Consider the following 13409-nt stretch of genomic DNA (forward strand, 5'->3'; position numbering starts at 1 on the left):
AATAAAAAGTAATTGGAGCTAAGTGACATATGGGAAACTTAGATTATATCATTTTTGTTACTAAAGTCTTGTTTTTCCTATGATCTTTCTTTAGATATCAACTTAAACTCAATAGACTTTTCACTTGTACTTTTATAATGAAATAAGAATTGTGAGTTATTGGTCTTTGTTATTAAAGGTAAACATTCTCTAAAAGCTGTTAAATAGGTCAGTACTCTTATTTACATGAGGTAAAAAGTTTTCCAATGGTAATGAGCCAACTAGATGAAGAAGGAGGTACATCACCTATTCTGTGAATATGGTTATCTCCATTTATCTCTTTTTCCAAATGTTCTTATTTGGAGGAAAGGAAGATTGTAATAGTTGATCTTGGAGGCTAAAAAAGTCAATTTTCTGTGGTAAGACTATTTGGCTTGTATTTGCTTGACACTTTTTTCGGTAAAACAGGTTTCAGGGCCTTACATGAAAAGATAGATATCTTAGTAAAGGTAACTAAATGACATTTTGTGGGCAGAATTTTTTAAAGAATAAAAGTACATGTGGCTTGAGGTCCAGACATAATCAAAATCAAAACTTAATTTTGACTTAAAGTCTACATCTTTATCATATGATGGTATTTTATTATGCATAGTGGGACCCATAGAATTAAGATTTTAATCTTATTATTAATTATTATTATTAATCTGTATTTGGAAATTTTTTTGTCTTCCATCTTAAGTGAAATTGATTTGTAATCATATAAGAACATATGGCTTAGATTTCATGATGGTCTTTAAATGTGTTTAAAAAAACTTTTACTACCTTATGGGAAGAAATTAATTGTACAGAGCTACTCACAGGTATGCAATACAATAAGTACAAGCATCTATGTTCTATTTAGAAATAGTTTACTCAAAATACATGATTTTGTCAATAATATAGAATCAAATTGGAAGAAAATAGAAAATATTGTTTAAAATGAGTTAATCCAATCTAATTCTTCTACAGTAAGAGTTATAGCTTTGTATAAGACTGACATACTGACATGCATCATATTGAGTTTACTGTAATACCAATCCAGAAGTTTCATCAATGTCCTCATTCCTTTTCCTTCTGTTTTCTATGTGAAATGATTTGCTCTCTTTCTTTTTCATGTATTATACCTTATATGTACAAATCTGCTGTGCATGTCCATTCCTGTCTCTTTTTCTATACTTATTTTTTGGTATTTTCATTTATTCAAGTAGCTTCATTTTTTCTTTTATGAAGAAAACTCCTAAAACTGTAGACTTCCAGCAAGACCTCATTTCCTTTTGTTTTTGTCCATCCTCGATTTCCACTAAGACATCTTTTTCAGAACTTTAAAAAAAAAATCCTGGTATACCCTGTTTGGAATGTGAGATTCTCTCACCCAACTCAGACCATGTGTTTGCCAGAGAGCAATGATGATGGTGACAGTTATGACTGTTTGCCCAGCAGGTTTAATCCTCAGTCACTTTGAGATAAAGCTGCTATTTCTCCCATTTTACTTTTAAGTAAACAGACTGTGAGAGGATAATTAACTCAAGTGATCTTCAGAAATTCTAGAAGGTAGAGGTAGGATTCAAATTCAGATCCAACTTGATAAGAAGTCTAACTTTTGCTCTTAATAATCAAACCCAAAACAGAGACCAATCATAGCCAGCTGGGGGGAAAAATAGGATTATAGATTGAATGGAGGAAACCTCCAAGTCTAATATTCAAAACTTTTCATAATGGGAGAAAACTGGGATAGGTGGATGAGTGAATTGTGCCCATTAAACTAGGCATTGGGAGTGGTGGATTCTGTGACTCCAGAACCAGTGTTCTAGAGAGTTTTTTTTTTTTTTTCATCTTTTGAATAAAATGGACTTAGTAGAAAATGCCATCTTCACTGTAAACTTGCTTTTTTTTTTAATGTTAACAAATGTATATTAGATTAAAGTACATCACATATTCTGTGGAGAATAAATCTCCATTTATCTCTTTTTTCCAAATGTTCTTATTTGGAAGAGAGGAAGATTGTAATAGATCTTGGAGGCTAGAAAAGTCAGTTTTCTGTGGAGAGACTATTTCTTTGAATAAAGACTATCCCCAGATTGTGTGCCCCGATTTTAAATACAACTTCTCTTCAGGTACCTCGGGTAACATTGACATGTCATTAAGCTTTTCATATGAAGGAGCAGAATTTTGTTTTCACTAAGAATGCTAAGAGTTCTGTGGATTCATTTCATAGTCCTTGATTCTGGCTATGTTTAGTTCTTTTCAGAAGAAAAAAAAGTTGAAGTCTTGAATCTCAAAGTGATAATAGGTGACACAGCAGCTGTTAAGAAAGGAGTTCTTAATAGGTTCGAAATTTAGTGGCTAAAAATTAACACTTCGTGTTTGACTTTTGGAATAAAGATAGGAAGATGCTCCTGCCTTTGGCTCCTCATATTACAAGCCACAGCACATGACCCTTCTGAACCATAGATTACTGACTAGGCTCTTGGAAATGGTCAGACAAGCTCATGTCCCTTCATGTGAGTTATAGATATCTTTGTTAGGGTCTTAAATATGTGCCCCTTGGTCACTCTTTGTGCTGGATTGTCACGTAGTAATAGAGGAAAAAGTTTGACTGGACCTCAGCAGTGCACCTGGGAATACCTGTGAGGAGGGGTGAGGGGGGACCAGAAGCTCTAGCAATGAATGTCAGGGAAAAGATGCCCATGATGGGATCTTGTCTTCTTTAGGGATCTTAGATGGGATCTTAGAGTCTTCTCTCTAAGTCTGGAGCACATTGGAGCCAAGGCAATTTTAGAAATCCACTCAAGGTCCAGGGAATTAATTTAACCCTAGACAGATCCAGAACTGGAATCCACATTCTTCACTTTTTAAAATCCTTTCAACACATCACAGCCCAGAGGATTTAGCCTTCCTCTGTATTGGAACAACGGGGTCTGTTTGATCCTAAAGAGAGTTGGGAACAGAGAAAAATACTAAAGGGGAGGAGGAATTTGAAATGGACACAAGGGTCTTTTGGGTAATGGAGCTTGGTTTGGAGACCACTTCTAGAAAGAAAGAAATCATAAAAAATAACTCCTGCCTATAGGCAAGTCATAAGTAAATGACCATGAATTTATCCACTACTGACCTTATTGATAGCCCCTTGCTGATTTCTAATAATCATAACCACTTTCAGCCTTTTTTGAGATAAAGCTAGGTAAAGTTAAATCTCAGTTTAGTGCTGTCAGCATTAGATTCTCCACAGAGGTTTCTCTGTCATACTTACATTCTTATAATTTTCTCTTCAGGTAGCTTAGCTTGGCAAATAGCTGGTTATGTTCATTTTCAAGTTCTGTTGTGTAAATTATTAGTGATTTTTTTAGTCTAGCATGAGACTAACAGGTTTTGTGACTATTGGAATTAAAAGTCTGAAAGCTATTTAAACGTTTTCTTTCTTGTTTTGAACAGACGGTTGATGATGAAGCGATGGCAGCATAAATGAAGATCAAGTAAGGAAAGCAGAACGATGCCCAAGGGTGGGTGTTCTAAAGCACCACAGTTAGAAGATTTCTCTCTCAGCAACGACATGGTGGAGAAACAAACTGGGAAAAAGGTAATTGGTAGTTTTTATGAAGTTATCCTCTTATGTCTCATTAAGGCATGAAGGTTACTTAAGCCCTGTCTGGTCTTATGAACCTAGAGAGGCTTTGAATTCAGGTGTAGTTGAAAGGGAGATTGTCTGTTGTCCAGAGACTGGTCAAATCACATTCTGAGAGCTGGTCTTCACAGTCATTTGAAAGCAGTGTTATAATGAATAGTGATCAGTCTAGGGAGCACAAACAAGATGGAGACTCTGCTGAAAATTTAACAGTTGTGGTGAGCTTTTTCTTCTCAAAACACTGCCAGGTGATAAAAGTTCAGATCTTTTATTATCTTCAATATAGCCCGGTTAGCTTAGAGGCCTATCTCTCTGCTTGGTTCCAAGAGCTCTCTCCAAATGTCTTTAAATCCAAAGGTCTAGTCCTTCAGCCTCTGCCTCTGCTTTCTTCAGCCTCCAGCCAGCTCCAGTCTTCATGTAATTCCGGTGAAATCTCGACTTGTAGCGTCTTCCTCTCTCGAGCTCTCCGACTGGCCCATTGGCCTATTTATGCTCCTTCCAGAGAGAGGGATTATGGGTAGTTCTACTTAGTACCTTGTTTCAGGTTCTGCCCAAAACATCTTTTTGTAAGATTAGATCAACTCTAACTACTTAGCAGTTAGTAAGGATTCCAACAAACAGTGAATTCCTAAAATAATGAGCAGGTCAAAGAACAAATATATAGAGAATTGATTCAAATTTATAAGAATTCAAGCCATTTTACAGTTGATAAATGGTCAAAGGATATGAATAGAATATTTTCAGATGAAGAAATTAAAGTTTCTAGTCATAGAAAAAATGCTCTAAATTACTATTGATCAGAGAAATGCAAATTTCTGAGATAACTCTAAGATAATTCAGAGAAACCCGGAGATACTAACCTCACACCTCTGATTGGGTAAAATGAAAGGAAAAGATTATGATGAATGTTGGGGGGGAATGTGGGAAAACTGGGAACTAATACATTTGTTGGTGGAACTGTGAAGGGATCCAACCATTCTGGAAAACAATTTGGAATTATGGTCAAAGGACTATCAAACTGTGCATACTCTTTGATCCAGGAGTGTCTCTACTGGGCTTATATCCCAAAGAGATCTTAAAGGAGGAAAAGAGACCCACATATGCAAAAATGTTTGTGGCAGCCCTTTTTGTAGTGGCAGGGAACTGGAAACTGAATGGATGCCCATCAGTTGGGGAATGGCTGAATAAGTTATGATATATAAATGGTATGGAATATTATTGTTCTATAAGAAATGATCAGCAGGATGGGTTCAGAGAGGCCTAGAGAGACTTACATGAACTGATGCTGAGTGAAGCGAGCAGAACTAGGAGATCATTGTACACGGCAATGAGAAGTTTATACAATGATCAATTTTGATGGACGTGGCTTTTTCCAACAATGAGGTGATTGATGCCAGTCCCAATGATCTTATGATGGAGAGAGCCATCTATACCTAGAGAAAGGACTGTGGATCAAAACATAGTAATTTCATTTTCATGTTGTTGTTTGCTTTTTTTTCCTTCCCTCCCCCCCCCCCCCCCCCCCCCCCCCCCCCCCGACCTGATTTCTCTTGTACAACATGATATTTGTGGAAATATATATAGAAGAATTGAACATGTATAACCTATATTGGTTGTCTTGGGGAGGAAGGGAAAAAATTTGAAACATCAGATTTTGCAAGGGTTGAAAACTATATATTGTTAATATCCAAACAAACAAACAAAAACAAAAACTAACCTTGGCATTATCTGGATCAAATCCAGAGTCCTTTGTTTGGTTTTTAAAGCTCTCCTTAAATCTCTTCTTCCTACCCTCTCTCCCTCCCTCTGTTTCTTTCTGTTTCTGTCTCTCCCCCCTACTTTCCCTTTTCCCTCCTTTCCACATACTCATTTTATGATAGCTTGATCCAGGACTTCTTTTCACAACTATAATGTTCTTATTCTGGGATGTTTGTCCCTTTATTACTCCAGCTTTGATCCCTCTGGCCATTATGACCTACCTCCCCTATCTCTGCCCTTCTAATGTTTATCTTTTGTGTCATGGGCCCTTTTACTAGTCTGAAACATAAATAAACTTCTCCCCAGATGATTAGATTATAAATTAAAATACATAGGGATTATAAAGGAAAATAGTGGTTATTAAAATTTTTTCAAAACAAATTTCTAGATCCTAGTTAAGAACTCCTGCTCTAGTCTGTGGGAGAAATCCCTCTTATATCCAGTTAGTTACCAAATTTTGTCATGTCTCCCATATAACATATGTTGGTTTTGCATCAGTCAATTTGTCTTTCCTTATATAGCCACTACCATCTCAGTTTTGACTCTTATCATCATCTCATTTTTGGCCCTTATCACTTTTCTCCAAGAATATTGATGTTAAAGATCTCCCTGTCTCAAGTCTATTTTCTCTCCAACCTATTTCTTACAGTGCTACCAAATGTACTTTCTTGAAGAACAAGTCTGATATAGTGTTCTCCTATAGTGATTTCTCACTGACTCTGAGATGAAATATTATTTCATCTTTCAGTATTAAAATTTTTTTGCTTCTGTTGTATTTTACATATCTTATAGGGATATGAAATTTTTTTTGTCCATTTTGTCATTATTAGTTGTTTATAATTTTTGATTAAGTGTATAGTTACATAATGGTTAGTTGCTCAAAACAGGAACATAGTTTTAAAAGTTTGAATACTCCTGATCTAGATGGAAATCTGGGTGAGTATGAAAGACTTCCCTTACATAGAGTGGTATTTGAAGGAGCTACTTCCTCTGAGGTTAATAGAAATAGCCTAGCAAGGAGGTAATAATTAAGATTCTGGGCATGAGAGGAACAAATGAAAAATGGTGATAAGGAATGTCAAGCAGCATATCTTTCTCCATGTGTAATTACAGTAACTTGATGGATTCTTTTAAGTAAAATTTTTGATTTATAGATTTCCTTTAAAATTGTTTTGTAGTATAAGCATAACTAACAATCATGAATTCTGGAATTCATCTATTCTTATTCATATTGTCTACCAATGTGTGTTGAATTGAACAGTTGTATAGAATTCAGAATTCTAGGGATGTGAATAAAATATTCAAAGTCTACATTTACTTTTTTCCCTCCCGGGGAAGCTATGAAGCACTTTGTTTTATCTTCTTTCTTCTTTCTGCCACTTTCCTTTTTCTTAATTATCATCCTCTTGATTTCAGGTCCTGTTCTTTTTCCTATACCATCTAGCTGCCCCTTCTTAATTATTAACAAAAACCAGGAAGTCTCTTTTTTGCAACGTGAGAATTACAGTGATATTTATATGTCTAGAGATTATGTATCATCCTGGACTTGATTTTCTCACTTTGTAAATATAAGACAAACTGGTGATCTTTTAAGTCTTCTTTTACTTTACCATCTACCAGCTTCCTAATCAGATTCTCCCTTGTCCTCATCTTAAAAAACAAAACAAAACAAATTGAAACTATCAACAAATAAAGAGTAGTCAAAGAAAATAAATCTGTATTTTGCCTAGAATGCAACATATCTCTGTTTTTATACAATTGCCTCTTGGCGTGAAAAGTCAGTAAGTATGCTGTTACCTTTCTTAGAAGTTTCTGTTGATCACTATATTTTTCAGAGTTCCCAAAATCATTCAGAAGTATTTTCCTTTGTAATCTTAAAATCATCTTTTGAATTTTCTCCTGGTTTTTGTATTATTCCAAAAGACTTTGCCAAGTTGCTTTTTTTTTTTTTTTTTTGATTCCATAATATTTCTTGTACTTCAGTAATATCCTCATTTGTTCACCCATTTCATTGGTATAGGTTACGGACCTTTGCTTCTACTTTATAGCTACAACAAAAAATACTGTTATACATAGTCTTTATCCTATCGTTAAATACTTTAGGATAAGTGCCTAACCTAGAACTTATCTTGTATATTTTCACTTTCTAGTTTGACATGATCTCTCATCATTAACTTTATCTGCCAATCTCTTCCCCATGCTCCATTTGGACTTGGCTTTCATTAAGCAAACACTAAAGTTCCTGAATAAGGAAATGTCTTCCCCCCCTTTTCTGCTTATGTTGATCAATGATTATTAAAATTTTTGAACATCTGGACCATCAGACAAATAATTTATTATTTCTCTAATAACTAGTCAGTTCTTCTCTTCCATTTTATTGTGTTTAAAAAATAACAACAAAACAAGACAGCCTTGGTTCTCCTAGGTTATTGGCTGCTTCTCTGATAGTTCTTGGCTGACTCCTGCTTTTTTTCTGGGTTAAAAGAAAATTCCCCTGTGAAGTGAGCTGGAGCTGAATGTCTAATGTGACATTCAACAGCTGCTCAGGAGAAGGAAGATTTTCCTGTTTCCAGTAAAGAATGTAGAATCCTTTCTTTTAAACTGCAGCTGGGGTGGTCCTTTCTTAAACAGGAAAACTTGATCTTTGTTCTTGTAGCTGACTGTCCAGGGGAATGTGTTTGACATAATTATTTTAAAAAACGTTTATTATTTGGGATTGGTATATTGGATTCCTTGTCAGTGATAACATATTCCTTAAAATGAAAAGAGATAAAATCATTTTAATTGAAACGAACAGTGTTGCACTATTCACAAACATATGCTTTTTGGTTTGGGGAAAGTTAACAAATGTTATTTTAAATTTTTTCAACAGTTTAACTGCTTTCTTAATGTTGAAAAGGTCAAAGGCTCCTGGCTCAATATCTGGCTCTACTTAGATACTTCTCTATGCTGTAATTTTGTTCCCTTTCTTGAAATTCTACCAGTTAAATGTCTTTGAGTTATGCTATTAACAATTCAAATGATCTCTTGGCGCAATAACAAGGTATTTTTCATTAGTTTGAATGGGTTCAAGCAGAAAGTTTGATTGAAACATAGAAGTAGACAATTTTTAAACTACAGGCACATTTTGAGAGAAATTATAATAGGAACGTTAAGGTGTAGGCCTGGTACAGAAATCTGAAATTAGAAGGCTTAGCTGAAAGCTCCAGAGTGAGAAATGAATGAGGGATGGGAGAATTACAGATAAATTGAAGCTTGCAGTCATTTTTTCATTCCTTGCAGTCCTTTCTCTAACCCTTCCCCATTATTATTATTTTTTTTCCCACTATTTGTTGTTATTTTCCCCCAGTTACATTTAAAACATTTTTTTATATTTGTTTTTAAAACTCTTGCATTCTTAATTCTTTCCCTTATTCCCACCCCTAGGCCCAATTAAGAAAGCACATGTTAAGTTATGTAAAAAATTTCCACCAAAGTCATATTGTGAAAGAAAACAGAGAATGAGAAAATGAAAGGGGGGGGGGGGGTGGGAGGAAGAGAGAGGGAGAGAATATGAGAGAGAGAGAGAATGAGAGAGAACATGAATATATATTCAGGCACTAATCAGTTCCTTCTCTGGGTATGGATAGAATTTTTCATCATAAATCCTTCAAAATAGTTATAGATGGTTGTACTGCTGAGAATAAAAACGTTATTTATAGCTGATCATTGCAGAACATTACATTTTGCTTGAGTTCATGGAGAACTTGATAAGGTTTTTTTTTCCTAAGAGCATCATTTCCCATAGAACAATAACATTCCATCACAATCACTTGATTCAGTTATTCTCCTGATGGGCATTCCCTCAATTTCCAGATTTTTGCCCTGAGAAGAAAGATGCTACATATATATTTTTGTACATATAGGTCCTGTTCCTTTTTTAAAAATCTTATTTTGAGGAGCAGCTAGGTGACTCAGTCAGGAGGACCTGAGTTCAAACCTGGCCTCAGACACACTTCCAAGTTGTGTGACCCTGGGCAAGTCACTTAACTCCAATTGCCTCAGCCAAAAAAAAAAAAAAATAATTAATTAATTTAATTAAATGAAAAAAATCTATTTTGGGATTCATGCTCAATAGTGATCTTGTTAGGTGAATGCATGAATTTATAGCCCTTTGAGCATAGATCATATCTTTTGATAATTTATCAATTGGGTCATGGCTTTTACATTTTTATAAATTTGATTCAGTTCCTTATTTGAGAAATATGAGGCCTTATCAGAGAAATGTACTTCAAAATTCTTTTCACAGTTACTATTTCTAATTCTTTTTCTCTCTGCTTTCTATTCTTTCTCCTTTCACCATCTTCAAAAGTGTTTTGATATTGACCACTCCCTCTCCTAATATGCCCTCTTTTTTATCACCATTACCCCTTCTGTCTCATTCCCCTCCTTTTTTCCTGCATGATAAGATTTTTGTATCCATATTGAATATCTATCTTATTTTCTCTTTGAGCCAATTCTGATGAAAATAAGGTTCATTCAGTCACTTTGTCCTCCTCCTCCCTTTTAGAGTAAAAGTTTTTTCTTGCCTTTTTTTTATGACAGATAATTTATTCTATTCTACTTCTCCTTTTCCCTATAGTTGCCATAATAATGAAAAAGTTATAATGTGTTACAAGTATCATGTAGGAATGTAAACAGATAAATCTTATTAAATTCCTTATGATTGCATTTTCCTGATTACCTCCTTATACTTCTCCTGTGTGTGAAAATCAAATTTTTCATTCAGCTCTGGTCTTTTTATCACAAATGCTTGAACATCTTCCATTTCATTTATTGTCCATCTTTTCCCCTGAAGGATTATATTGTTTTGCTGGGTAGATGATTCTTGGTTGCAATCTTAGCTACATTGCTGTCTGGAAATCCTCATATTCCAAGCCCTCTGGTCCTTTAATATAGAAACTGCTAAATCTTGTGGCTCCACTGTAGTTAAATTATTTCTTCCTGGAGATTGCAGTGTTTTCTTCTTGACCTTGGAATTTTGGGATTTGGGTATAATATTTCTGAGAGTTTTCATTTTGAGTTCTCTTTTAGGAGGTGATCAGTGGGTTCTTTCAATTTCTGTTTTATCCTCTGGTTTTAGAATATCAGGATTGTTTTCTTTGATAATTTCTTGAAAGATGATGTTTCAGGCTCTTCTTTTGAACATGACTTTCAGATAGACCAATAGTTTTTAAATGATCTCTCCTGGATCTGTTTTTTTTTTTTTTTTTTTTTTTTTTGAATGAGATAATTCACATTCTTTTCTTTTTTCTTCATTTTTGTTTTGCTTTATTGTATTTTGGCTTCTCATAAATTCATTTGCTTATTAATTCCAATTTTTAGGAATTATATTCCTCAGTGACCTTTTTTTTTTTTAACCTCCTTTCCCATTTGACCAATTTTGCTTTTTAAGACATTCTTCTCCTCATTGACTTTTTGTATTTCCTTTTGAACCACTCTCAATTCTTTTCCTAATTTTCCCTTTATCTCTTTTGCTTGATTTTCAGAATCCCTTTTGAATTAATCTATAGCCCGAGACCAAGTCTTGTTTTTCTTGGAGCCTTTGGATGTAGGAATTTTGACTTTGTTATCTTCTTCTGAGTGTGTGTTTTGATTTTCTTTGTTACCATATGGTGAGGAGTTTTTTTGTGATCTGACATTTTTTCTTTTGTCTGCTCATTTTCCCAGCTTTTAATTTTTTGTTAAAGGGGGCCTCAGTTTCCAGGATGGAGAGTATACTGTCCCAGGCTTCTCAAATTTGGGGCAGCTGTTTTTAGAACTCCTTCTGGGGACCCAACCACAAGCTCTTTTTTGTGCCTTAGAACTGTTGAAATTTGTTTAGTCACTTAAAGGAATTTGGAGCAGTTTGGGGGAGAGGTTGTATGAGTTCTACCATCTTGGTATTAAGTTATTCAGTATGTGACTTCCAAATTATCTTTTAAAAATAACTAATTCTGAAATGACATGCAGAGCATAGAGGTCCCCCAAATCAAGTCATCCTCCATCCCACCCTCATCCCCAGGTGAGCAGAATCCAACTCTCAGCATAATGCAAAGTCAAGAAATAGACTGGAAAATGAGAAAGCAAATAAAAGAACCTGATTATTAACAGCTTCTGTAGTGATAAAGAAGTTCAGGATGCAAACTCAGAAGAGAAGACAGTGGTTTTGCTGGGGTAGGAAAAGACAGATCGGACAAAAGCCTAATAGGAATTTGTAGAAGAAGTAACAAAAAAGAGCAAAAAGGAATAAATGGAAGGAACTTTCTCTGGGCAAAAGCCTATGCCTATTTATTACTTGAATCTTGGGATTCCTCTGCTTGTATTTCCCCTCCCTTCTCTTTATTCCTATTCCCATAATTATCTTAGATCTGGGAGGAGTAAAAATTGTACCTCCAATTATTTTGCTGTTGTTGTGACTGAAGGAGTACGGTTGAGGGAAGATTTTCTATGCAAACTAAAGGCATCCAACCCTCCCTGCTCTGACTATCACAGTTTGGCTATGGAGCTTGGCCCGGGTCCTGAGAGTCTTTTTCTTGTATGTGTCCAAGGAAGTCTTGCATGTCGTTGTTATGGGGTTCTTGAACTTTCTCTACTGTGCCATGTTGTCATTTCTTAGGGTGCCACAATATTCCATTAGGTTCTTAAACCATTGTTAACTTCGTCATTCACCATCTGTTGGACACATGCATTATTTTAAGATTTTTTTCTGCATACTGTTATGAATATTTTCATGCAGATAATGTGTTTATTCCCCTAGTCAGGAGATGGTGCAATGGTCGTGTAATCAGAAAGATTTGGTTTGAATCCTGTCTCAGACTCTTGGTGATGTCACATGATGTTTCTGTGCTTTAGTTTTCTCAGTTGTAAAATAAGGATATTGGACTCTGGGTGTCTTATGGCCTTCTGTCTTCCAATCAATGATTTTTTTGTTTTCTTTTACAAAGTGATCTTTTTAGAATCATGAAGGGAAAGAGTATATTTTCAAAATTCATAGGAAATATTAGAATTTTAGAGATTACTCACTGTCTAATCCTAATTCATTATTCTTTGTCTTAATTCCTAGCTGAAATCTGGATCCAACATGTCTTTTGATCCCAAAACTGATTGTTTATCATATCGCTTTTAAAGATAACCATATATTTTTATATATAGAATAAGGTCCTGAGTTTGCTAATTACATGTTTATATAGCCAATTTAATCTTGTTATAATGAAAATAGGAAAAAACTAATATTTTCAAAAGTCAGTATGGTGCCAATTATGATTCACTTTATTTTGGGGAAGAGGGAAGACAGTTGGGGTTAAGTGATTTGGCCAGAGTCACACAGCTACTAAATCTCTGAAATTAGATTTGAACTTCTGACTCCACGGTTGGTGCTCTATTCATTGTGCCACTTAGCTGTCCTGATTGTTAAATTAAAATGACATTTTAAGCATTTTATATATTTGAAATGTTACCTGCATTTATTGGTGTACTTAATTACAAATGACTGTAAAATTTTGGGGGGACAATCCTATAGCTATTGTCTGAAGATCTTGTACACACATACATGTACATATATAACCTAGAAACTGAACATAAGAATTGTAGGTATATGTAGGTGACCCAATGCACAGAGTCTAGGCCTGTGGTCAGAAAAGCCTTGCTTCAGATTCTGCCACAAGCATTGAATAGCTGTGCGATCCTTGGCAAATCACTCATCCTCAGTTTCTTCATTTTAAAAATGCAAATAATAATCACTCTGGTATCCCATGTGTATATTGTGGATTGTCTTGCAAACATTTACTCCGTTTTGTAAATACTAGATACTATTTTTATTGTAATTTTTTCATATATATTCTTTGAAAACTCTGAATTCTGATCTTTAAGATTAGAGATAGCATCTATCTTCTGCAGTATTTTGTCGTGAAATTTCCCAGTTTTGCACCTGCTATTCTTTATTCTGTGATACTTGGGTGCCTCTTTTTTTTTTTTAAATAACTTTTTTTAA

General features: G+C 34.8%; 1 protein-coding gene across 3 annotated transcripts in view; it reads left to right on the forward strand.

The window, feature by feature from the left end:
- ANKRD11 (ankyrin repeat domain containing 11) overlaps window positions 1-13409 on the forward strand; it is a 324097-nt gene that overhangs the window by 210039 nt on the left and 100649 nt on the right. For all 3 annotated transcript variants that reach the window (XM_051974765.1, XM_051974767.1, XM_051974766.1), the window contains one exon: window positions 3451-3595. In XM_051974765.1, the coding sequence (XP_051830725.1) occupies window positions 3509-3595 (87 nt within the window). In that variant the 5' untranslated portion in view covers window positions 3451-3508. The remainder of the gene's footprint in view (window positions 1-3450; window positions 3596-13409) is intronic.

The sequence above is a fragment of the Antechinus flavipes genome, chromosome 2 (genome assembly GCF_016432865.1).
Source record: "Antechinus flavipes isolate AdamAnt ecotype Samford, QLD, Australia chromosome 2, AdamAnt_v2, whole genome shotgun sequence".
In the NCBI taxonomy this organism is placed as follows: Eukaryota; Metazoa; Chordata; class Mammalia; order Dasyuromorphia; family Dasyuridae; genus Antechinus; species Antechinus flavipes.